At 38.5% G+C, this 27,248-nt stretch overlaps 1 protein-coding gene across 2 annotated transcripts in view; it reads left to right on the top strand.

The window, feature by feature from the left end:
• MTHFD2L (methylenetetrahydrofolate dehydrogenase (NADP+ dependent) 2 like) overlaps positions 1–27,248 on the top strand; it is a 146,471-nt gene that overhangs the window by 29,023 nt on the left and 90,200 nt on the right. The window contains exons 4-5 of one of the 2 annotated variants that reach the window (XM_019467554.2): positions 19,108–19,260; positions 20,454–20,561. In XM_019467554.2, the coding sequence (XP_019323099.2) occupies positions 19,108–19,260; positions 20,454–20,561 (261 nt within the window). The remainder of the gene's footprint in view (positions 1–19,107; positions 19,261–20,453; positions 20,562–27,248) is intronic. The other variant, XM_019467561.2, reaches the window with a different exon arrangement.

The following is a 27,248-nucleotide window of genomic DNA, read 5'->3' as shown; positions in this document are numbered from 1 at the left end:
TGGCGGATGGGCTAAATGGGTAAGGGGCACTGAGGAGTCTATTCCTGAAATCATTATTGCACTATAATGTAGCTAACTTTGATGTAAATTTTAAAAAAATTAAAAAATGGTTGAAATAACTTTGAAAATGAGCAACATAGTTGGAAGATTAACACCACCCAATTTGAAGATTAATCAAAAATCTTAAAATCAAAAGGTACAAACTTCCAGTTATAAAATAAGTAAGTCATGGGGATATAATGTACAACATGTACTAAAATTAATAATACTATATTGCTTATTTGAAAGTCACTAAGAGAGTATATCTTAAACTTTTCATCTCTTGGGGTACCTGGGTGACTCAGTTGGTTAAGTGTCTGACTCTTGATTTCAGCTCGGGTCATGAGATCCAACCCTGTGTTGGGCTCTGTGCTGGGAGTGGAACCTGCTTAAGATTCTTTCTCTGTCTCCACCTTCCCCTCCCCAAATGTCTCTCTCTCTTTCCTTCTCAAAAACAAAGTCCTCATCACAAGAAAAAAAATGTAACTGTATAGTGATAGATTTAATTAGATTTGTTGTGGTGATCATTTTGTAATATATACAAATATCAAATCATGTTGTACACCTGAAACTAATATAATGTTAGAGGTCAATTATACCTTAATAAAAACAATTTAAAAAAAGACTTAATTATAAAGCTGCAATAAACAAGGCAGTATATTATTGGAATCATCAGATCAAGCAAAGAAATTCAAAGTCCAGACCTCTATCAATATGTGAGTTTTGACAAGGTGGGAAGACAAAGTAACACAGGAAGGTATGATTCTGGGTGCTGAAAAATTGGACTACTTACAGATATGAAACAAGAACTTAATAAATTAGACTTTATCAAAATGTAAAACTTGTGTTCTGTTAAAGGAATGAAAAGATAGGCCATAGACCAGATGAAAATATTTGCAAAGCATATATCTGTTAACTTATGAATATACAGAATATATAAAGTGCTCTCTTGGGGCACCTGGGTGGCTCAGTTTGTTAAGCATCTGACTCTTTTTTTTTTTTAGGTTTTTTTTTTTAATTTTATTTTTTATTTTTTTAAATTTACATCCAAATTAGTTAGCATATAGTGCAACAATGATTTCAGGAGTAGATTCCTTAGTGCCCCTTAACCATTTTAGCCCACCCCCTTCCAACAACCCCTCCAGTAACCCTCAGTTTGTTCTCCATATTTATGAGTCTCTTCTGTTTTGTCCCCCTCCCTGTTTTTATATTATTTTTGTTTCCCTTTCCTTATGTTCATCTGTTTTTTCTCTTAAAGTCCTCATATGACTGAAGTCCTATGATTTGTGTCTTTCTCTGACTGACTAATTTCACTTAGCATAATACCCTCCAGTTCCATCCACATAGTTGCAAATGGCAAGATTTCATTCTTTTTGATTGCCACGTAATACTCCATGGTATATCTATATGCCACATCTTCTTTATCCATTCACCCATCAATGGACATTTGGGCTCTTTCCATACTTTGGCTATTGTTGATAGTGCTGCTATAAACATGGGGGTGCATGTGTCCCTTCGAAACAGCACACCTGTATCCCTTGGATAAATGTCTACTAGTGCAATTGCTGGGTCGTAGGGTAGTTCTATTTTTAGTTTTTTGAGGAGCCTCCATACTGTTTTCCAGAGTGGCTGCACCAGCTTGCATTCCCACCAACAATGCAAAAGACATCCTCTTTCTCCGCATCCTCACCAACATCTGTTGTTGCCTGAGTTGTTAATGTTAGCCATTCTGACAGGTGTAAGGTGGTATCTCATTGTGGTTTTGATTTGTATTTCCCTGATGATGAGTGACGTTGAGCATTTTTTCATGTGTTGGTTGGCCATCTGGATGTCTTCTTTGGAGAAGTGTCTATTCATGTCTTTGGCCTATTTCTTCACTGGATTATTTGTCTTTTGGGTGTTGAGGTTGATAAGTTCTTTATAGATTTTGGATACTAACCCTTTATCTGATATGTCATTTGCAAATATCTCCTCCCATTCTGTTGGTTGCCTTTTAGTTTTGCTGATTGTTTCCTTTGCTATGCAGAAGCTTTTTATTTTGATGAGGTCCCAGTAGTTAATTTTTGCTTTTGTTTCCCTTGCCTCCGGAGACGTGTTGAGTAAGAAGTTGCTGCGGCCAAGATCAAAAAGATTTTTGCCTGCTTTCTCCTCAAGGATTTTGATGGCTTCCTGTCTTGCATTGAGGTCCTTCGTCCACTTTGAGTTTATTTTTGTATATGGTGTAAGAAAGTGGTCCAGGTTCATTCTTCTGCATGTCGCTGTCCAGTTTTCCCAGCAGCACTTGCTGAAGAGACTGTCTTTATTCCACTGGATATTCTTTACTGCTTTGTCAAAGATTAGTTGGCCATATGTTTGTGGGTCCATTTCTGGGTTCTCTACTGTTCCATTGATCTGAGTGTCTGTTCTCGTGCCAGTACCATACTGTCTTGATGATTACAGCTTTGTAGTATAGCTTGAAGTCTGGGATTGTTATGCCTTCTGCTTTGGTTTTCTTTTTCAAGATTGCTTTGGCTATTTGGGGTCTTTTCTGGTTCCATACAAATTTTAGGATTATTTGTTCTAGCTCTGTAAAGAATGCTGGTGTTATTTTGGTAGGGATTGCATTGAATATGTAGATTGCTTTCGGTAGTATCGACATTTTAACAATATTTGTTCTTCCTATCCAGGAGCATGGAATCTTTTTCCATTTTTTTTGTGTCTTCTTCAATTTCTTTCATAAGCTTTCTATAGTTTCAGTGTAAAGATTTTTCACCTACTTGGTTAGATTTATTCCTAGGTATTTTATGGTTTTTTGTGCAACTGTAAATGGGATCGATTCCTTGACTTCTCTTTCTGTCACTTCATTTTTGGAGTATGGGAATGCAACCGATTTCTGTGCATTGATTTTATATCCTGCAACTTTGCTGAATTTATGAATCAATTCTAGCAGTTTTTTGGTGGCATATTTTCGGTTTTCCATATAGACTATCATGTCATCTGTGAAGAGTGGAAGTTTGATCTCCTCCTGGCCTATTTGGATGCCTTTTATTTCTTTGTGTTGTCTGATTGAAGAGGTTAAGACTTCCAATACTATGTTGAATAACAGTGGTGAGAGTGGACATCCCTGTCTTGTTCCTGAGCTTAGGGGGAAAGCTGTCAGTTTTTCCCCATTGAGGATGATTTTAGCGTTGGGTCATTCATATATGGCTTTTATGATCTCGAGGTATGCTCCTTCTATCCCTAGTTTCTTGAGGGTTTTTATCAAGAAAGGATGCTGTATTTTGTCAAATGCTTTCTCTGAATCTGTTGAGAGGGTCTTATGGTTCTTGTCCTCTCTTTCAGTGATGTGATGAATCACATTAGTTGTTTTGTGGATATTGAACCAGCCCTGCATCCCAGGTGTAAATCCCACTTGGTCGTAGTGAATAATTTTTTTAATGTATTGTTGGAGCCAGTTGGCTAATATCTTGTTGAGGATTTTTGCATCCATGTTCATCAGGGAAATTGGTCTCTAGTTCTCCTTTTTAGTGGGGTCTCTGTCTGGTTTTGGAATCATGGTAATGTTGGCTTCATAGAAAAAGTTTGAGAGTTTTCCTTCCATTTCTATTTTTTGGAACAGTTTCAAGAGAATAGGTGTCAATTTTTCCTTAAATGTTTGGTAGAATTCCCCTGGAAAGCCATCTAGCCCTGGACTCTTGTTTTTTGGCAGATTTTTTATTACTAATTTGATTTCCTTATTGGTTTTGGGGCTGTCCAAATTTTCTATTTCTTCCTGTTGCAGTCTTGGTAGGTATATGTTTCTAGGAATTTGTCCATTTCTTCCAGATTGTCCATTTTATTGGCATATAATTGCTCATAATATTCTCTTATTATTGTTTTTATTTCTGCTGTGTTGGTTGTGATCTCTCCTCTTTTATTCTTGATATTATTTATTTGGGTCCTTTCCTTTTTCTTTTTGATAAAACTGGCTAGTGGTTTATCAATTTTGTTAATTCTTTTCAAACCAGCTTCTGGTTTCATTGATCTGTTCTACTGTTTTTTTGGTGTTGATAGCATTAATTTCTGCTCTAATCTTTATTATTTCCTGTCTTTTGCTGGTTTTGGGTTTAATTTGCTGTTCTCTTTCCAGCTCCTTTAGGCATAAGTTTAGGTTGTGTATCTGAGATCTTTCTTCCTTTTTTAGGAAGGCCTGGATTGCTATATACTTTCCTCTTATGACCACCTTTGCCGCATCCCAGAGGTTTTGGGTTGTGGTGTTATCATTTTCATTGACTTCCATATACTTTTTAATTTCCTCTTTAACTTCTTGGTTAGTGCATTCATTCTTTAGTAGGATGTTCTTCAGTCTTCAAGTATTTGTTACCTTTCCAAATTTTTTCTTGTGGTTGATTTTGAGTTTCAAAGCATTGTGGTCAGAAAATATGCATGGTATGATCTCGATCTTTTTGTATTTACTTAGGGCTGATTTGTGTCCCAGTATATGGTCTATTCTGGAGAATGTTCCATGTGCACTGGAGGAGAATGTATATTCTGCTGCTTTAGGATGAAATGTTCTAAATATATCTGTTAAGTCCATCTGGTCCAGTGTGTCATTCAAAGCCATTGTTTCCTTGTTGATTTTTTGATTAGATGATCTGTCCATTGCTGTGAGTGGGGTGTTGAAGTCTCCTACTATTATGGTATTACTATCGATGAGTTTCTTTATGTTTCTGATTAATTGATTTATATATTTGGGTACCCCAAATTTGGCGCATAAACGTTTACAATTGTTAGGTCTTCTTGGTGGATAGACCCCTTGATTCTGATATAATGCCCTTCTGCATCTCTTGATACAGTCTTTATTTTAAAGTCTAGATTGTCTGATATAAGTGTGGCTACTCTGGCTTTCTTTTGTTGACCATTAGCATGATAGATGGTTCTCCATCCCCTTATTTTCAATCTGAAGGTGTCTTTAGGTCTAAAGTGGGTCTCCTGTAAACAGCATATAGATGGACCTTGTTTTCTTATCCATTCTGTTACCCTAGGTCTTTTGATGGGAGCATTGAGTCCAATGACGTTTAGAATGAATACTGAAAGATATGAATTTATTGCCATTATCATGCTTGTAGAGTTGGAGTTTCTGCTGGTGTTCTCTGGTCCTTTCTAATCTTTGTTGCTTTTGATATATATATATATATATATATATATATATATATATATATATATATATATATACATATTTTTTTTTTCATATTTTCTCCCCTCAGAGAGTCCCCATTAAAATGTCTTGCAGGGCTGGGTTAGTGGTGACAAACTCCTTTAATTTTTGTTTGTCTGGGAAACTTTTGATCTCTACTTCTATTTTGAATGACAGCCTTGCTGGCTAAAGAATTCTTGGCTGCATATTTTTCTGATTCAGCACATTGAATATATCCTGCCACTCCTTTCTGGCCTGCCAAGTTTCTGTGGATAGGTCTGCTGCAAACCTGATCTGTCTTCCCTTGTAGGTTAGGGACTTTTTTTCCTGTGCTGCTTTCATGATTCTCTCCTTGCCTAAGTATTTTGTGAATTTGACTATGATATGTCTTGTTGATGGTCGGTTTTTGTTGAATCTAATGGGAGTTCTCTGTGCTTCCTGGATTTTGATGTCTGTGTCTTTCCCCAGGTTAGGAAATTTTCCTCTCTGATTTTCTCACATAACCCTTCTACTCCTATTTCTCTCTCTTCCTCTTCTGGGACACTTATGATTCTGATGTTGTTCCTTTTTAATGAGTCACTGATTTCCCTAATTCTTAAATCGTGCTCTTTTGCCTTAATCTCCCTTTTTTTTTTCTGCTTCTGTATTCTCTATAAGTTTGTCCTCTATATCGCTGATTCTCTGTTCTGCCTTGTCCATCCTTGCCGCCGCTGCATCCATCCGTGATTGCAGCTCAGTTATAGCATTTTTAATTTTGTTCTGGCTATTTTTTACTTCTTTTATCTCTGCAGAAAGGGATTCTAATCTATTTTCAACTCCAGCTAGTATTCTTATTATTGTGATTCTAAATTCTGGTGCAGACATCTTGCTTGTATCTGTGTTGGTTAAATCCCTGGTTGTCGTTTCTTCATGCTCTTTCTTTTGGGGTGAATTCCTTCATTTTGTCATTTTGAAGGGAGAAAATGAATTAATGAGGTAGAAAAATTGAAATTAAAAAAATTAAAATTAAAAAATATTAAAATTAAAAATATGAAAATTAAAAAATCAAACACACACACACACACAAATCAAATAAATGATGCTAGACCTTAGGTGTGTTTTGGTCTGGGTGTTGAAAGTGGTTTGACAGGTAGAGAAAAAAAAGGAGGGGGAGAAAAAAAAGGAAATCGTTTGAGAATTTGAAAAAAAGGAATACACTGAAGCAGACTGAAATGAGATGATGGGAGTAAAATAGAATTTGAAAAAATATACATAAAAGTAAAGAATATAGTAGAAAACAATTAAAGAAAAATATTTTTAATAAAAATTAAAAATAGATAATAATTTTTTTCTTTTTCTGTATTCAAGAAAAAGAAAAGAAACAAAAAAGAGAAAAAAGAAAAAAAAGGAAATCGTTTGAAAATCTAAAAAAGTGAATACACTGTAGTAGACTAAAATAAAATGACGGAAGTAAAGTAGAATTTGAAAAAAATTACATAAAAGCAAAAAATATAGTAAAAAAATTAAAGAAAAATATTTTTAATAGAAATTGAAAGTAAAAATTAAGTTTTTCTCTTTCTGCATTTGAGAAAAAGAGAAATGAAAAAGAGAAAAGAGAAACAGAAAGAAAAAAAGGAAATTGTTTGAAAATTTGAAAGAGTGACTACACTGAAGTAGACTAAAATACAATGACGGAAGTAAAATAGAATTTGAAAAATTTACACAAAAGTAAAAAATATAGTAATAAAAATTAAGGAAAAATATTTTTAATAAAAATTGAAAATAAAAATGAATTTTTTCTCTTTCTGTATTCAAGAAAATGAAAAGAAGTGTAAAAGAGAAAAAAAGAAAGAAAGAAAATTGAATAGATGGACCTGCTAACAGATTGAAGTAGGAATGAAATTACTTGGTTTTCCCCTAGAAGTCAGTCTGTGTAGCACTTTATAGTCCATAAACTAAGCTGGCAGTGAGACTTGTGTTCCTGAAGAGCCAAGTTGGCCCAGTTGGGCGGGGCTCAGTGTAATGGCTCTCCTCTCCACTAGATGGCGTTGCTAGCCTCCTGGGGTGGATTGTTGCTGTGCTCATAGGTGCGTATGCGCATGCGCGGGAGTGGGGAAAATGGTGCCACCCAGCTACCCAGTCTGTTCTCCCAGATCAGCAATTGTGCACCTGTTGTCTGTCTTCATCTTTCGTCCACTCCATGCTTTTTCACTCTCCATGACCAGGCCCCAGGCAGTACCTCTCTCCCGAGTTTTGTCTCAGATGTGGCTGTTTTCCCTGGCCCCTTGTGAAGGACTGCAGCTTTGACCTGTTCCGCCCCTCTGCAGGAGGGTCTCTCAACCAGTGGCCAAATGAGCAATGGCTGAGTGTTGGCTGCTCCCAGGAACGCTTGCTGGACCCTGCTGCCGCTGGTGCCCCAGACTGCGGCCAGACGCCAGCCGCCCCAGAAAAAGTTCGCGAGATAGTGTAGCAGCAGCGTTTCAGGGATTATGGAAAATTACAACACACATCTGGCACCAGGCTTCACCCTCAACGACCTTGCCCCAGCACCAGCAAATGTGGCCGCCTTCAGGGGTCTGCTGGGACCAGGTGGCTTCAACAGTCTCTACCAAATGTCCTTCCAGCAGTGGAACCGCTTTTCCCCGTGTGGCCTGAGAACCTCCCGGACCCCGCTCTGTTCTTGGGGATTCACGCTTCACACCAGAGCACCACCAGGTATCGAGCTGTGGAGGTGCAGACTTTGCGCTCCCCTTGTTTACAGTCTTAATTAAATTTAAACCCTCTCCTTTCTCCTTTCTCCCTTTTTAGTTTAGTCCCTGTAGCTATTTCTAATTTTCCACTTTCTCTCCAGCTGCATTTGGAGAGGGGTGCCTTTCCCGTATTCTCCCCCTGCCCCAGTCTGTGCCCTCTCCACCCGCAAAAGTGGCTCCCTACCCTCCGCGGCCTCTCCCCAAATTCACCTCTCTGCACCGCATACCTGCTGAATTCTGTGGTTCAGATTGTGCAGATTGTTGTGTTAATCCTCCAATCAGTTTTCTAGGTATGCAGGATGGTTTAGTGTTGGTCTGGCTATATTTCATGGACGCGATACACCTTTTTTAATTTTTAAAAATGTTTATTTATTTTTGAAGGAGAGACTGAACATGAGCAGGGGAGGGACAGAGAGAGAGGGAGACACAAAATCCGAAGTGGCTCCAGGCTCTGAGCTGTCAGCACAGAGCCTGATGTGGGGCTTGAACTCGCAAGCCATGAGATCATGACCTGAGCTGAGGTCGGTCCTTTAACCAACTGAGCCACCCAGGCACCCCAAGCATTGACTCTTGATTTCAGCTCAGGTCATGATCTCACGGTTTATGAGATTGAGCCCGCCAAGTTGGGCTCTGTGCTGACAGTGCAGAACCTGCTTGGGTTTGTCCCCTCTCTCTCTGCCCCTCCCCTCACCTGTGTGTGTGCGTGCTCTTTCTCTCTCTCTTTCTCTCTCTCAAAAATAAATAAACATTTTTTTTAAAAAAGAAGAGCTCTCAAAAATCACTGTCAACATTTATTTAACCCAGTTAAATAAAACCCAAGTCCTAGCCAGAATAATGTAAGTCCTTTTGTCCTTACAAGAAAAAACTGAACAAATTGAAGATCAGTCCTCTTCTTGACTCATCAGAGAACTGAGGTTTGTAGGGCAAACCAGCATCCCAAAATCTGGAGAGAGGCAAATTCAGAGACTCACAACCAGGATCTACTCACACTGAATAGAAGCTATTGGAGCTGTAAACTGATAGGAACTTTTAAATGGAATTTGGATGAATTTTTGGAGGCAGAAGGTGTAATAAGAATGAGAAACTCCTGGGCCCCTAGTCTTGGGTGTGGCTTTCAACAAAATAATCACAAGGCATGCCAAAAGGCAAATGAAAACAGTCTGAGGAGACAAAACAAGCATCAGAACAAGATTCACCCATGGCAAAGATTTCAGAATTGCTAGACAGGGAATTTAAAATAACTATGATTAATATACTAAGGGCTCTAGTAGAAAACGTAGCTAACATGCAAGAACAGATGGGCAATGAAAGCAGAGAAATGGAATCTCTAAGAAATGATCAAAAAGAAATGCTAGAAATCAAAACTACTCTAACAGACATAAAGAATGCTTTGATGGGCTCAGTTGTAGACTGGACATGCCAAGAAAAGAATCAGTAAACTTGATAATATGCCAGGAGAAGCTTCTTAAATTGAAATGCAAAGAAATAAACAAGAAGGGGGTGTGGGGAAACCCTCTGGAACATCCAAGAACCGTAAGACATTTTCAAAAGGTACATCACAATTGCAACTGGAATTCCAAGAAAAGGGAGAAACAGGGCAGGAGAAATAATGGCTGAAACTTTCCAAAATTAGTGACCGACACCAAACTGTCAAGAACTTCGTAGGATAAATACCAAAAATGGTCAAAAGATCTGAACGGACACTTGACCACAGAAGAAATAAACACATGAGCAGATACTCAGCATAAGTGGTTATTAGGGAAGTTCAAATGAAAACTGTAAGAAGATTCTATTACACACCTGCTAAAGTGGCTGAAATTAGAAAGCCTGCTGACCATACCAGATATTGGTGAGGATGTGTTGCTGGTGGGAATGCAAAATGGTTCACTCCGAAAATAGTTTGGCAGTGTCTTAAATGTACCTATTATATGGTGCGGCCACTCTATGTCTACATATTTACCTAAAAGAAAAGGAAATACATATTAAAATAAAGACTTGTATATGCATGTTCATGGAAGCTTTATTTTCTTACAATTCTAGTGGCTGAAAATCTGAGATCAGAGTGCCAGCCAGCATGGTTGGATTTGGTGAGAACTCTCTTCTTGGCTTTCAGACAGCCCCCTTTCCCCCCTTGTATCCTCACACAGTGGAGAGAGAGAGAGAGCAAACTGCCTCTGGTATCTCTTTTCATAAGGCCACCCATTCCATCATGAGGACCTTATCCTGATGATGACCTCATCTAAACCTTTAGATGACCTCATCTAAACCTAATTACTTCCCAAAGGCCCCATCTCTAAATACTATTACAATAGGGTTTGGGGTTTCAATATGTAAATTTGGGGCAACACAGTTCAGCCCTCTCTGGTGGTTGGAGGTGAGGGGAGAGGAAAGAGAGGGAGGGAAGGGTCATGAGGAAATTTCAGGGTAGCGAATGTTTTCATTGATTGTGGTGATGATTTCATAGGCGTATACATATGTCAAAGCTTATCAAATTATATACCTTAAATATGTGAGGTCTGTTATATTCAAGTATTCTTAAAGCTGTGTTTAGAAAAACAAATCTATTGGGAATACAAATAAATGCAATAAAACTGTCAAGGAAAGGAAGTCAAGGGAATGATAAGCCCAGCACACAGGGCTGAAGTTTCCATTAGGTCGGAGCACGAAAAGGGATGGGTTAATGGATGTACTGTGTGCTTAAATATAGGTTATTATCAAGGCCATAATTTTTGTTTTGGGTAGTGGATTTGCATATGCCTAGCTTTTTTAAAGTTGGACCATGCTTGGATCAATATTGAGATTGTGTCACAAACCATGAATTATGGTGTAACCAATTTGGGCATTTGAAGTTTATTCATATGGAAAAAAGAGATTTCAAACAATATTGATTTCTGATTTAAATTTAAAATTTAAATTTTAAATTCCCCACACTTAAAAAAATTTTTTTTTCGTTGTTTCAAGTTGTCATTTAAATCCCAGTCAGTTAACGTATAGTGAAATATTAGTTTCAGGAGTAGAATTTAGTGGTTCATCACTTACGTAAAAAATTTTTCTTATAGGTAACATTTTATCAACAAACTTATGTGCAAGGTGAACAAAGTGGAAGATAATTGTCCTGCAAGTGGAGTATGTTAACCAAATGGTGGCAGCATTGAGCAAGCAGTGATTTTTTAAAAAGGCTAATGGTTTATACTGGAAGCTGAGTAAATTACTTTGATATGATTTACATATTAGTAGGATGGGTTGATCCCTGTAGCCATGTATGTCTTTTCCTATTCATTCCCAGGTGGAAACCCTCCAGAGGTCCCTGAGATCTATAGAATTCCCTCTTTTTGAGCAATTGCTGTCATAAGTAGGTTATATGATGTAACTTGAAGACACTCAGAGTATCTTCAAAATCCAGAATTTCTTGAAACAAGAGTAATTACTTCTTGTACTTTTCACCTTTTTCTTTTTCCTTTATCCTGATGTCCTCATCTATTTTTGAACACATTCAGCACTGGTAAAGAATTTACCAAAATCAAAAGACCCTTTGAAGCATCCGAATATTTCTTTGTCAAAAGCCTTTGAAAAGATCTGCTTATATGATTGTTCTCTGACCCTTTTCACTCATTTACCAGTTCAAACAGCATTTCTCCAATCTGCACATAACTCAGTGCCGGGCACCAGGGGTAAGAGGTAGTTAGGAAACAGTGGAGACGAACTGTCCTTGAGAAGTTGGCAGGCAAGGGCCCCAAAACACATCTCTTCTTTTCCTTTGTGTGTAAGAGAAGCTCATTAGAATAGACCTGCTTGCTCATCCGAGTGTCTTCCTCTGTGGAATATACACTGCTTTGAGGGCAGTATGGCATATTAGACAGAAGTCACTGTGTCTAACACCTAGGAAGCCGAGGGCTTAATAAACCAGGGTGTCTTCAATACCACTAGTGAAGAGTTAAGGCAACGTTTGGATCTGCATGTACTCTTCAGGTCACTCAAGAGAATTATGAGGGGCAAAGGTAGCAACTTTTGTGTTATATGTAGGTTCCCACTCCATTACATTTTTGTTCACAGCCAGTGAAGTAAGCCTTCCCAGCAATGTCCTGTTCAGTTTCTGTGGCTATAGGAGAAAGAGGCTAAGGAAGGGTGGAGGGCCAGATCCACCCCTTTCTGGCCTCGACAACACCTCCTACTCCACCTCCAAGCTCTACTAATTCCCAAATTTGGGGGTGGAGTAGCACAGCGAGATTAGACTCACTTCCCATTCCTTTTTTGTCCCCTCACTCCTCAGTGATGAAACAACTCTTAAATGATGTTGGGCAAGTAAGTGGTAAGCACCTGATAAGTATTTTCTGTCTGGAAACCTTGATGTGGAACCCAAAGGGTGTAATTTAAATATTACTTATTGGCTTGAGAACAGGAAACACCACTTCCAAAAGTATCTCTCTTATTTACTCCTACAAAATAATTAACTCCTTAAGAGACTATAGCCAAATAATTTGATTAGGCAGACATTTATTCCATTAGAAAGAAGGCTCCAGAGGGTAAGAATTGTGTCTCTTTGGTTCACTGTGTTTCATGAATCTTCAGAACAGTACCAGGCACATGGTGGATGCACAGTAAATATTTACTGAATGAATAAATGAGTGAATTTTCAAGGGCCTTATATTTATGTTCAGAGTGTGGACTTGAACCTATGAGCATAAAGCTTTGCCTGAAATTTCTAATTTTTCAAGTCCTAAAAGGAAAACATCAACGAAAAACAAACATGAATTTTTGACTTCAAATTTATATTTGAAGATATAAAATGCCAGATACATAACAATGTAGATGTAAAGATACTGACAAATAAAGATTTTAATGATTTTAATTGGTTTTTCATTTTTCATATATATATAATGTTTATTTATTTTGAGAGAGACAGAGAGACGTGCAAGTGGGGGAAGGGCAGAGAGAGAGGGAGAGAGAATCCTAAGCAGGCTGTCAGCGCAGAGCCCAACGCAGGGCTCAGACTCACAAACCGTGAGTTCATGACCTGAGCCGAGATCAAGAGTCAAACTGAGCTACCCAGGCGCCCTTCATTATATTTTTAAAGGATGGATGTCAGAGGTTGCAGAAGAATCCTTATGGTAGCATGTTCTAATTGTTCCTAGTTGTCCACTGGTTTGGTTTAGTCTCTTCATCTGTAAATCAGGGCTAATAGTCATGTATTCAACAAGTATTGAGTCCCTCCTCTTCCGGGTACTGTTCTTTGTGTTAGGAATACAGTAGAAAAAAAAAAAAAAGAAAGACAAAACTTTCTGTCCTTGTGGAGTAGCAGGAGAAACAGACAATAAAAAGTAAACATAATAAATATGCATCCATATTTATTAGAAGTTAATGTGCTATGAGGAAAAAAAAAGTAGAGCATGGTAAAGAGGATCAAGATGTTGGGGGACAGGTGGGATGTTTGTTGTTTCAACATTTTATTATGAAAAATTTTCAAACATACGGAAGGGTTGAAAGAATGGCACATGCACACCCAGATGGTCCCAACCTAGATTCCGTAACCGTTAACATGTTGCTATTTTGCTTTGTCACATGTCTATCCATTTATTCATTCATCACTCCATCTTGTTTTTGAAACATTTACAGGTAGGAACACACACGTATCCTAAAACTTCATGGTGCATATCATTCACTGCAGATCAATATTTGTTTTTATGTGAAATTTATATTGCCTTGAAGCACACACATCATAAGTGTACTATTTTGTAAGTTTAAAAAAAAATGTGAATTCTCTTGAAACTTAAACCCCTATCAGAATATAGAATGATTTTTATCACTGGAGAGAGTTTTCTCTGATTCCTTCCCAGTCAACCCTGTCCTTACCTTCATCTTCACCCTCGGGGATCCACTGGTCTGTGTTTTTCACATGCATATTGCCCATGTGAATACCTTCCTTTGTAAAATGCCTGTTTATATATTTCGCTCACTTTTAAAAACTGAGTTATTTATCTTTTCATGATTTAGTTTTGAGAGTTCTTTATGTACCTGGATACGAGTTCTTTGTCAGGGATGTATTTTGCAGATATTTTCCCCCAGCCTTTGGCTTGGTATTTATTTTGTTAATGTTGTGTTTTAAGAGGCATAACATTTTAATTTTTCTGAAGCCCAATTGATCAGTTTTCTTTTTCTTTTGTACTTTATGCTTTTGTATTCTAAGAAAAACTTTGCCTGTACCTGGCACACAAATTAAAGTTTTCACCCAGAAACTATTCGGTTTTGGCTTCTATGTTTAGATTTATAATCCATTTGTAATTAATTTTTCTGTATGGTATTGAAGTAGGGATTGTGGTTCACTTTTTCCCCTCATGCAGCTAACAAGTTGTTCAAGTAGCTTTTATTGAAAAGTTTGTACTTTCTCCATTGAATTGCTTTGGCATCTTTGTAAAAAATCATATGACTATATAAATGTGAATCTGAAGCTGGGCTCTTTATTCTGTTCCGTTGATGTATTTGTCTGTCCCTACACCAGTGCCACACTGTCCTGACCACTGTAGCTTTGTAGCAAGTCTTGAAGTCAGGGATCGTAAGTCCCCTAACTTCATTCACTTTCAAGATTGCTTTGGATATTCCTGTGCATAGTCATATGGATTCAAGCAGCAGTCAACCTTTACCACAAGTTCTCGTAGAGTTATGATTGAGATTACATGGAACGTAGGGATCAATTTGGAAGAACTGACATCTTACCACTAGTGAGTTTTCCAGTCCGTGAACACAACATACCTTCCGCTTATTTAGGTCATCTGTCAACAGTGTTTCATAGTTCTCATGATAGGTGTCACCCTCAAATTTTAAAAATTTACTCCTAAGTAGGGTATGATTTGTAAACTACTGTAAGCAGTATTTTTGAAATTTCATGTTCAAACAGTTGCTGCTTGTATACAGAAATACCGTTGATTTTTTGGTATCAATTTTGACTTTGCACTCTCTGGCCTTGCTAAATCCACTTTATTAGTCTTTGTGTTTTGTTGTATTGTAAATTCTTTAAGATATTCTACATAAATAACCGTGCCATCTGTGACTAGCGCATTTTAATTCTTCTTTTCTAATCTTAGGCCTCTTTTTTCTTTTCCTTATATTATTACACTTGCCAGGATCTCCTATAAAACACTGGAAAGAAGTGGTGGGAGTGGACACCCTCGTGTTCTTGTCTTGGGGAGGGGAGGGAGATCCAATATTTCATTATTAAGTGTAATATTTGCTGTAAGGTTTTGTGTTTTTTTTTTAACGTTTATTTATTTTTGAGACAGAGAGAGACAGAGCATGAGCAGGGGAGAGTCAGAGAGAGAGGGAGACACAGAATCTGAAACAGGCTCCAGGCTCGGAGCTGTCAGCACAGAGCCCGACGCGGGGCTCGAACTCACGGACCGTGAGATATGACCTGAGCCGAAGTCGGCCGCTTAACCGACTGAGCCACCCAGGCGCCCCGGTTTTGTGTTTTTATAAATGCCTATCACACTGAGGACTTTAAGCTTTTTGTTTTGCCTTTGCTGAACCACAGCTGCAATTTGTGTTTAGTTCTCTTAGCCTTGGATGGGCTTCTTGGAGTTTTTCCTCCTGTTTTTATTGTGCAGGAGTCAGAGATTTGAGCAGAATTTATAGATACATTTTGAGTCTCCACTCTGTGGCTTTCTCCTCTTCTGGTTATATCCCTTCAATTTTAAGCTGCTCTGGTAGCCACAAACTTTGTGCTTTGATTCCTTAAGCAGGTAAGACTGCAGATTATTATCCAAATTCTAGCTGTCCTTTGAATTCTTTGAGTGGCGTTCCTTTCTTTCAGAGGCCCACTCTCCTCCAAATCTGCCTGCTTCTGGTGACTCTCCAGGGTTTTCCAGATGGCTCATTTTAAATAGTAGTTGTTTAAAAAAGTTTTATTGAGGTATCATTGGTATGTAACATTCTATGAGTTTCAGGTATATAACACAATGCTTCGATATGTGTACGTATTGCAAAATGATCACCACAGTAAGTCTGGTTAACGTTGTCACCATACGTAGTTACAAAATATTTTTTCATGTCATGAGAACTTGCAAGATCTATTCTCTTGGCAACTTTCAAATATGAAATACAATATTATTAACTATGGTGATCGTGCTGTATATTACACCAGCAAGGTACAGTGCACGATGGTGTACATTACAACTATAGATCATTGTTTTTTTACATGTGTTTTCCAGTGTTTACAGTTATTGTCTGTGAGAAGTTTGGTCCAAGATAAACAACTTCACCATCCTCAGAAGCGGAGCCTTCTTTAAATAATGTGGTCAGAATAGTCCTTACATATAACATAGAATTTATGGAAAGATTTGAAAGAAGGGGGGGTTTTGGCCAAAGTGACTGTTTGTTTCGAAGCCTCCAGGCAGACAGAAGAACTATAATCAATGTGGGAAATGCCTGATATATTTGGAGAATAGCAAGAAATGCAGAGTGACACCAAAAGAATAAGATAAGGGGAGAGTAACCAGTACACATCATGCGGGGTCTTGGAAAGAAGACTCCTGTGATACGATGTGCATTTCAGAAGTGTAATCATGTTGCTATTCTGTGAATAGATTGTATGCATGCAAATGTAGAAGCAGGGAATTAATGGGGACGCTGTCATAAGAATTCACAGGCGAATTAATGGCCACTCAAACCAGACTAGTATCAGTGGACACGGCGAGACTAATGAGGTGCTAGATACATTATAAAGGAGTATTCAACAGATTTTCCAATGGAGTGGATGTTGACTGTGAGTCAAAATGACTCCAGACTTTTTTGGCAAGCAGTTCAGAAGGATGGAATTGCCATCAACTGAGTGGAGAAAGCTATGGGTGAATTGGTTTAATAAGACAAGGTCTGTGCCCTTTAAGGCTCACACTCATAAGCCAGAGAGATAATTAATAACTAACGTTATCAACTAACTGAAATAATGTGCTAAGTACTTTTTCTTTTAAGTCTATTTCTTTCATTTGAGAGAGACAGCACTTGTAAGCAGGGGAGGGGCAGAGAGAAAGGGAGGGAGAGAATCTCAAGCAGGCTTCTCACTGTCAGTGCAGAGCCTGATGTGGGTGGGGCTCTATCTCATGAACCACGAGATCATTACCTGAGCCAAAATCAGGAGTGGGGCACTTAACTGACCAAGCCACCCAGGCGCCCCATGCAGTAAGTACTGTTTATAGCAGCTTTGTGGGAGAGCAGAGGAGGAAAATGTGTCATTTCAATTTGTGATGAAGGAACAGGTGGCAATCAATCAATGTGTTGTTAGGAATGACTAGGGTGGGAAAGAACAGGGAGGAAGGAATTAGTTATGGAAAGGTCATCATGCATTTTACGACCAATAGCACAAAAATGCAAAAGTTAATGCTAAGGGCTTGGGAATGGGACACTGCTTAGTGTGAGTAGAGAAGAAGAAGTCATAATGGTGGTTGGGAAAGAGATGGAGTGCTTGGAGAGGAGGCTGTAGGAAGAAGATATAACCAGGTTGAGGAAGTGATTATTTACTATGCTAATGAGCTTACACTTAGCCAACAGGCATTGAGGCAGTGGAAGGAGGTATTTTTAAATAGTCATGTAAAAATCCTTGGATGGAAAGTAAACCAATAATTTGTTCTTTTTTTTTTTTTTTCTTGTTCATTGTCCAAAGGCAATTAAATGCTAAATACATATAAACCCATACACATATATGGACACACATACATACAACCCAGCACACAGTGTTGTTGTTCTATAGACTGGTCTCTCAAGGCAGTCCTTGAGCTGTTCTATTGTAATGTTATGGTTATAATTTGAGGACTTTTTTTTTTTTCCTGGCATGATTTAATTACCTCATGTTGTAAATAGAGGTGAAACACAGAGTGAATAATACCAGCTTTCCTATTCATTTGGGTAGGATTTTAAGTGGCTAGTTATTTGCATATATTCTATGGGTCAAAAATGTTTTACAACCATTGTGAAAAAATTGATGCTATTGAATCTCATGATTGTTTCTTCAAGTCATGGCTCCAAGGGAGAAACTTTAGGGGACTTTAAGTAGCAGCAGTCAGTCAAAAACATGAAATCTATTTCCCTTACTCCTATAAGGAAAGAAAGTATTGGTTGTAAAATACCTGATGCTTTTCTACATATGTTTAGGCACATATTAGTTAACTTAGGAATAGTGTGTATTTGGAGGCCTAGAAGAAACAGTGCGTTCCTTGGGATACGTTAAGGTTATCAAATGTCTTGATTAGAATGGATGTGGGGTCCCTTCTGATTTTAATTTTTTTAAATAATGTTTTAATGTTTATTTATTTTTGAGAGACAGAGAGGGATACAGAGAGAGAGGAAGTGGCAGAAAAAAAATGGAGACACAGAATCCAAAGCAGGCTCTAGGCAGTGAGTTGTCAGCACAGAGCCCTATGCGGGGCTTGAACCCAAGAGCTGTGAGATCATGACCTGAGCGGACGTCAGATTCTTAACTGACTGAGCTACCCAGGAGCCCCTGATTTTAATATTTACTGTTACTACTTTCTTTTCAAAATGAGATGATGATTACCGTCTCCTATCTCTTTTGCTTGGTTTATTACTCTTACTATGTTATTTTCCTTCCAAATGGAAAACCAAAATGGTATTTTGGATATCAGTGTGCTAGTTCTTTAGAGAAAGGAGGTGTGTGTGTGTGTGTGTGTGTGTGTGTGTGTGTGTGTGATTTGTTTTTTATTATGTCATTTGGGAGGAACTTAGGCATTCATGATGTTATGATTATTTTAGCACCAACAAGTCCTTTTAATCTATAATGCTAGAAATATTTAATAGAGGACTATTGTATAAGTGTCTTATATGGGGAAAACATAGATTTAAACCATACGTAGGTAAACTTATTGAGGCAAAGACTTAGGGCCTGTTTCCAGATCTCATTGGTATTGTTTCAAAATAAAACTTGTGAAATACCAGTTTTTTCCCCTTCACCAGGCCAGCCACTTCTGGCCCTGTAATCGCATACACTCTTATGATTGGTTAATTATAACCACCAGTCAAAAGCATTTTGGCTTACTGTTTTGGTGGAAAGAAAAAGGAATCGAGTAATAATTTTACACCTTTCCTGATACTGAATCATAATGTAGGTCTTCAGATTTCATTTTCCAGACCTCCAAATAACTGACCATTTTAAAATTAAGACCGATTTTATTTGCTTTTCAGACCACGTGGATGAGCGAACAGTATGCAATGGAATTGCCCCTGAAAAAGATGTAGATGGATTTCATATTATCAATATTGGAAGACTGTGCCTTGACCAGAATTCTCTCATACCGGCCACTGCCAGTGCTGTTTGGGAAATAATCAAAAGAACAGGTTGGTAATTTGTGGTCTGCAGGATGGGGGTGCTAAATTCCAAACTGAACACGTGTACATTGCCTTGCTGGAAACATCTCCATCCTACTGAGTAAAAGAAAATGATCAGCTATAAAACTTCGGTGTACAGAAACTTATCAAGTGACAAAAGTAAAAAAAAAAAAAACAAATCTAAAATAAATAAAATGAGAGATATGTGCCAGGTTGTAGGTAACTGTTGTTGCCCCTTTTGGGCATGAATTTTTCAACTAGTAGGTTTGTCTCCCTACTTTTAAATTGTAAACTTAATGTATTTTGGTATACACTTTCCAAAATGAGTTCTGTTTGTCCTTACTTTTAGAAACAAAATTTGTGAACATATATGAGCCATCTCTAATGCCCTACGTTTTTACTATAGACATTTGCATTTGAATTTGGGCTCTAAATACAGTGATACTCTCTTGGGCCCTTGAGGTGTATAGAGATATTTACCGCTATGTTAAGCAAGGCCAAATTGCCCTTATGTTTGTAATTGCCCCACCTCCATCGCTGTCCCTTCCATTTCTGAAAGCATCTTCTCCTTTCTAACCCACTATTTAACCTGAAAATTTCCAAGAGAAAGCGGATCCTAGAACCTCCCTCTTAGGACATTAGTACTTGTGAAAACTTTAATTCTAACTTCTTCATTGTACTTATGAAGAAACCATACCCAAGGAGGTAGAGTGCATTGTATCTGCAGGTTGTATCTTTCATCCTTTCCGGGTCCCTGAAAGTTCAGCAGCTCTCTATGGGGTAAAGTGCATAAACTTTGTAAAAAATATGCTTTTTCCCACCTCATTTTGTTCCAGATTCACTGAAAGTCTGATTGCCAATTAAGCTTACCATTGTTGTACTTTGCTTACTTCATAATTAGTAGTTAATATAGAGTAAGTCTTTGCATGTCTAAATCTTCACGTGAATCTCTGTGTTTAAAAGTAATTTAATGGCAACTTGAAAATGTAGTTTTTTAATGAGGGCAATTACAGAGGAAGTGACAAATCCGAGAAGCATAAAAAGAATATTTATAAATAATGAATGTGGGCGCATTATAGACAAGCCACACAGTAATTCAAATTTAATTAGAAGTTTTTAAAGAATGTTTCAGTTGGCTGTTCACATGTTTAATTTGCTTCTTGTTGTTGATTCTTCATTTAAATCAAACTCTGTGTTTTAAGGGATTGAAACATTTGGGAAAAATGTGGTTGTAGCTGGAAGATCCAAGAATGTAGGGATGCCCATTGCCATGCTTTTACACACTGATGGAGAGCACGAACGGCCAGGAGGTAGGTAGGACCTTGGAGATTCCGTGTACTCTTATAATTTTCTTCATTCTTAAAATCATCAAGTAAGGATGTTTGAAAATGTGATTTGGCATATTTGTGGGTTTATGCAGATAAAATCTCCCCTTATTCTTCATCCAGTGACATGAGCACCTTGAAAGTGAATAAAAGAATTGCTAGACATATATGGCCCCTTTGTTCCTATTACTACTATTATTTTGGCCTTATATACTTTCTTTAAATAATTGATAATATAAACATTAAGAAAAGTGGAAAGCCACTAAATACATAACAATCGCATGCTGATAGCCTTCTGCTGCCTCACGTGTGTGCGTGCACACACACACACACACACACACACACACAGTCTGCATCTTTAGGGTTCAATGTACAAATATATAGATTATTTCTCATTGTTAACCTTGGTGAATTCCACTTTCTTGACCTTAAATTTTTAAAGATTTCTTTTAGGATCTTTGTTGTCATAAGGCCTATGAAATAATTTTTTAAGCCACAATGCCCTATGGAAAAAGAAGCCCAGTGATATTGTATCATTTATCTAAAATGATGATTGATGAGACTTTTGAATATTACTTTTCCTTCCTGGGCCTAAGCATTTAAATATCGCCACAAATCAAAAATGGGTATCAGGATCATAATAAATTAGGGCCTGATAATGACTCCAGGTAAGTTTAAAACCCTTGGTTTCAAGAAACTCTTGGAAAGGCCAAATCTAGTAGTGTGAACATCATTTTTGTGGTGAACGCCTACAATTCTAGTGTTACTATTCACTTGTAACTTAATTTGCTAGTGCTTATCCATCTGTCTCTTAGGTATAATAAAGATATTGATTCATATTGGCCTTTATGCAATTGTTTCTATGTTAAACAAGGTAAACCAACCAGAAGTTTTTACCTAGGTATACCGTTTTTGTTGGAAAATTTTGAGTCTGTGTCGGTACATGGAGTTTTTTTCTTCCTTTTCACCACTTTATTTTCCAATCTCATCAATAACATAACAATCAGCGTTATGTTTTTCCACGACTCATATGGTACTTTCTAATAAACTGTTATTTCGTTCTCAGTAATTTTGGCATATATTAATAGTATTTGCATTTTGCAGCTAAAAGAAATGAGCTTTAGAGACTTCAGGTGACCTGCCCAAGGCCACTCAAGAAGTAGTGAATCCGGAGCAGGGAGCTGGGAGCTGGGTGCTGACCCGGTTTGAGAGGATGTACTTGGGAGTCAGATCCCTCTCCTGCCATATGCTCTGTATCCTTGGACGAGACATTTAATCCATGCAAGTCTCCACTTTTCACATCTGTAAAGTGCAAATAATATTAATATCTCTTTCACTGGGTTATTGTGAATTTTAGATGAGGTAAGAATGGAAAGCTCTAATTACATTGCCTGACACAATAAGTTAAGTAAGAGCTTGCTTGGTCCATGTGGACTGTGGCTATTACTATTATTTCCATTATGTGCTTAATTTAGTAATCTGTGACCATACTAACTATAGAGTTTAGAATAATATGATCCAAGGTTAATGTATTTTTCACCTTCATTTGAAATTTTATTGTATTTTTCTGGTGGGATTTATATTTGCCTTTTGTTTTTGGATCAAATCTAGTCTTTGTTGTACTAATCTGTATAAACATAGAATTTATAAAGTCTATAAAGTATTTGATTAGAAATATGTCATCATAATACTCCAAATCATATAGTTCATTGCATTTTTTCTCTTAGATATCAATATATTACATGCTGCTTTCTGGATAAATTTCCATTTTGAATTACTTATTTGTCTATAAAATTAAGTCTATGAAAATCAATTTATCCCTTCTTTATGCAATTTTAAATTGGACATCAGTATGTTCTAGTACATACTAACTTCATAAATATTTTATACTTTGTGTTTTAAAATATTCTCACTGGAATGCATGTTAAAAATTGAATAAAAGTGGAATTGGTTATAATACCGGTTACTTACAAGCCAGGTAGTTAAATTTACATTTCTCATAGCAGCACCTAGGTGCCGTTATAATTACAGTATCCAAAAAGTAATAAATTGTATTAAAAATGATGTTGGGCAGTTTGCAACATGGGTGTTGTTTAATCTCATGCATATTTAATAGGAGTATGGTGACATATATGATTAATATAATGAATTGTTGAGAGCTGCTTACTGAAGATTTGGAGTCTGTGGGAAAGTTAATATTTCAAACGTCCCTGTCTGTTAGAGCAGTAATTATGTGCGGTGACTACAAGTGCATTGTTAGCTAATGGAGATAATGAAGGGGGATTAACTCGGCAAATTCATATCTATAGAGCTGTTCTGATGACACTCACAGTGTTGAGCATTCAGCTCACACTGTATTTCTTTGCCAGAAGAGATTCAGAACCCTAATGATTCATTTGTGTCTTAAAGCCAACGATAATTGTCCTGGAAGAAAAATGGCCATACTGTAATTTAACTTGATTAATATGTGTCTACTCTTGGCTAGCTTTCAGTCTTGATCATGTGGGACATAAATCCCAGCTGTTTGGTGAGAAAAAACTTCTTTTAATTCCTCAACGGCTTGGAATATTTAGATGGAGAATGGCTTGGAATATTTAGACGGAGAATGCGCTACAATCTTGGGGTAAGGGGTAGTGTTGATGCTCAACACAGCAGGATGCTGCAGGGACATTACCTTCTGCTGAGGACATGTTATCACAGAGGACATGGCATCTGAGGTGCTCTGTAGTTTATAGAGAGTGGGTGAGAGATGGTTCCTGTCCTTCAGGATCTTATAGTCTTGGTACTAATAGGGGGCGTAGATACAGAGGTGCATGATACACAAGTTGTTTTAAATTGTAAATATTCAATGGCACAAAATAAGATTTGGCATCTCTAAGCAAACATTCCATTTGCTTAGGAAAGCCTATGGTTAATTGAAGGGGCATAAAGATACTGACAATGGACAATCTCTTCTCAGGAACTCCACTACTTATAAGGATGCTTAAGTGCCATTGCGACCGCCTGTAGGTCACTGCATGTTCTTTTAACTTCTTTGTGCGTAGTAACCTACCCCGTTTCACCTTCTTTCAGAATGAAAACTGATTACCATTGGTCTCAACCCAGCGTCTTGATTTTTAGCTTTATGGTGAGGAAGTGAGAGAGTTCTTCAGTTTTGCTAAAACAGAAACTCCTTCAAGATAACAAAGCACCCTAGTGACCAGGTGTTAAGATGATTAACTTGTCGCCAAAAGAATGCAGAACTGGATTTTATTTCAACATTTTTTAGGGTAAAATTCTTTCTGCATATTTTCAATTCTTATGTAGGGCATCTCATCCAAACAGATCCCCCCAAATGCCCACAGCATGGGCTCACATGCTTCTCCTTTAACTGAAAGGTTGTGGTGTCACTTCAGTGCCTGCATTGGTGCAGGGACCTTTTCAAAGAGCATTTTGAAAGAATCAGCCCTGCTTAGAGTCCTGTGGGCCCAGAGATCTTCTTGATTTCATTCAGGCAATACGCATTCAGTTCTCAATTCTCTGTGAAACGCTGTGGGGAACAGTGGTAGAAAAGACTTAGTTCTCTGGTTTCTGGAAGATGACAGTTTGCATCCTTAGGGCTCCTCTTCCGAAAGAAAACTGTGTTTTCTCAAAGCATTGCTTCCGCATTGGTGTTCAGTGTTTGAATTCACGCCGTCCTTGTGCTGCAACTTTCCGTGCCTCGGGTATAATTGTCATGCAAGGCGCCTCCTACCTGAGTAGAAAACCACAAGACCTTTTGCCAAGAGAATGCCCTTCCTTTGGGAAGATTGGCTGTCGTTGTGAGAATGAATATTTTTGCCAGACTGGGAGCGTTATCTCTCACCTACAGGAGTGCTTTCAGGCGGTAATACAGGAGTGGATGTCCCAGGCGGTGCAGCCGGAACATACTATGAGTGGTATGCGTCATTAAGCTCGGTCCAGTGCCAGGTTGGGCCAGGCACTCCCGGGTTTCAAAGAGAAGAGCCAAACAGGAACGCCTAGGAATGCAGGAGTCATACAAAGGATCACACCGCACAGAGTGAGACTCTAAGTCTTGTCAGCAGCAGAGTAGAGCAAGGTGCTCCCTATCTCCGTGGAATGAACCATTGTCAAACTGGGGCAGGGAGAATGGCAGGCATTTCGGTCTCTGATCCTCCCGTCCCACTACCCCTGAGTTAGAAACACCCATGGTAAGCTATTGGAGATATACTATGTCTTGTGTTGCCTCTGTGTTGTTTAGGCTTGACTGAATTCCAACATTGTGCTTGCACAGTGGAAAGCCATAGAAAAAAAGATGCTTCTTCTAGTCTCCTTTCCTTCTTTTTTAAAAAAGTTTGTTTATTTTTGGAGAGAGAGAGAAACAGAGAGAGTGAGTGTGAGGGGTGAGGGGCAGAGAGAGGGGGCGGGGCGAGAGGATCCCAAGCAGGCCACATTGTCAGCCCAGAGGTTGATGTGGGGCTCAGTCTTATGAACCGTGAAATCATGACCTGAGCCGAAATGAGGAGTCGACGCCTCATCCACTGAGCCACCCAGGTAACCCCTAGTCTCCTTTTCTAAGCTGGATAATGAGAGTACTGTTTCATTTTTAATATCTCCTTAACTCAGCCAGCTCTTATATGGAAAGCACTGTATTTGGAAAATATCATGTGTTCTTTTTTTGTTTTGTTTTGTTTTAGTGTTTATTTATATTTGAGAGACAGAGGGAGACAGAGCATAAGCAGGGGAGGGGCACAGAGAGAGAGACACACACAGAGAATCCAAAGTAGGCTTGGGCTCTGAGCTGTCAGTGCAGAGCCCTACGTGGGGCTCAAACTCACACTTAACCGACTGAGCTACCCAGGCGCTCCTGGAAAATATCATGTATTCTTATATCGGACAGTTGGGACAGTTACACTCTTGCAACTAACATTAAACATTATTTAAAATGTAAAGTGGCATCCCAAACTTTCTCTTTCCCTTTCATTTTCTCTCTTTCCCCATGACTTCAGAGTACGAGACATTTGTTTTATTGCCAGAACAAAGCGTCCCTTTTCTAGTGTCTGTAAGCCTGATTGTTCAGTCACTCGTAAGGCTATTGTGGTCTGTTCCACACTGCCTGTCGAGCCACTCCTCCTGTTGGTGTCTTCCTGGCACCTGATGCTGAAGTTCCAGAGAACTACATGCTGGTCCCCAAACATGCCATCTCTTCCATGCCTCCTTGCCCTCATATCGCCTGTTCCCTCTGCAGGGAACGCTGTTTCCCACCACTCACCTGCTTTCCCCCCCCCCCCCCCCCCCCCGCGCCACCTTACAAGGTGCAGCCCAAATATTCTGACTGTATGCATGTTGTATATGCTGCCATCACAATACTATTCCTCTTGCATGTTGATCGTCTACTTATTCTCCTTTCCTACACACGCATAGTAAACATGAACTTCTTTTTTGTTTGAAGTTTATTTTATTATTTTTTTTTTTGAGAGAGAGAATGAGAGAGAGAGAGAGAGACCACGTGCAAGAAGAGGAGGGGCAGAGAGAGAGAGAGAGAGAGAGAGAGAGAGAGAGAGAGAAAGACGATCCCAAGCAGCCTCTGCATTGTCCGCACGGAGCCCGACCTGGAGCTCCATCTCACAAACTGTGAGATCATGACCTGCATTGAAATCACGAGTCAGACACTTAACGCACTGAACCACCCGGGTGGCCTGGGAAACATGAACTTCTTAATGACAAATATTTGTCTCTGGCTTTTTGTAGCTCTGAAATTTAGCACAGGGCTTGGCATATAATAAGGCAACTGGGCAGTCCACCAAGAAAAGTTTATTTAGTGTTTCCTGTGTGTCAAGTACTGTGCTAATATTGTAGACAATAAAATTACAGGCTAGGAATTTAAAATAAAACCTTGTTGTTTACTGAAAAAGAAAATCCCTGTATATTGGGAAGGAAGAGGTAGGAGAGAGGAGTGGATAGGTGCTTACCACACCTGAATTCCTTCATATTTTAAAATTACAGGAGTTTAGGGGTGCCTGGGTGGCTCAGTCGGTTAAGCGTCCAACTTCGGCTCAGGTCATGATCTCACAGTTCCTAGGTTCAAGCCCCAGATCAGGCTCTGTGCCGACAGCTCAGAGCCTGGAGCCTGCTTCCGATTCTGTATCTCCCTCTCTCTCTGCCCCTCCCCCATTTACACTCTGTCTCACTCTTTCTCTCAAAAATGAATAAGCATTAAAAAAAACAATAAAAAAATAAAAAATAAAATTAGAGGAGTTTATATGAAAATATAATTTAAGACGCTCTTCCCCCCCAAGAATCAGATCATAGCCGGAAGAGTCAGGGGAAAGAGAGAGATCTCCTGTCACTGGAAGGGAGGAGAGGATATTGCTGACAGCATTAATTGAAAGAGGTCACAGTGTTTTTCCAGGGAAAACATTTAGGATGTATCATTTTCTTTAGACCAACTTTCCCCCTGCCTCAGGCTAACTGACAGATACTGCCTTTTCTTACAGAGGAGCTGGTTTCTTTGTTACTAAGTGTGGGGAATAAGAAGGCGATTAAACCAGCTCTTGATCTGTCCTTTTGAACTTACCATCTGGTAAGAAAGACAACCATGAAACAGTTAGGTATGATGACTAATCACTATAATTGTGCAAAGTGCTGCAAAAGAGAGGTAGAGCTTTCTATAATGAAAAATTTGGCTGTAAG

Source organism: Panthera pardus, unplaced genomic scaffold (genome assembly GCF_024362965.1).
Source record: "Panthera pardus isolate Hobbes unplaced genomic scaffold, ASM2436296v1 HiC_scaffold_13, whole genome shotgun sequence".
Taxonomy (NCBI): domain Eukaryota; kingdom Metazoa; phylum Chordata; class Mammalia; order Carnivora; family Felidae; genus Panthera; species Panthera pardus.
This window is presented reverse-complemented; position numbering and strand designations above follow the sequence as displayed.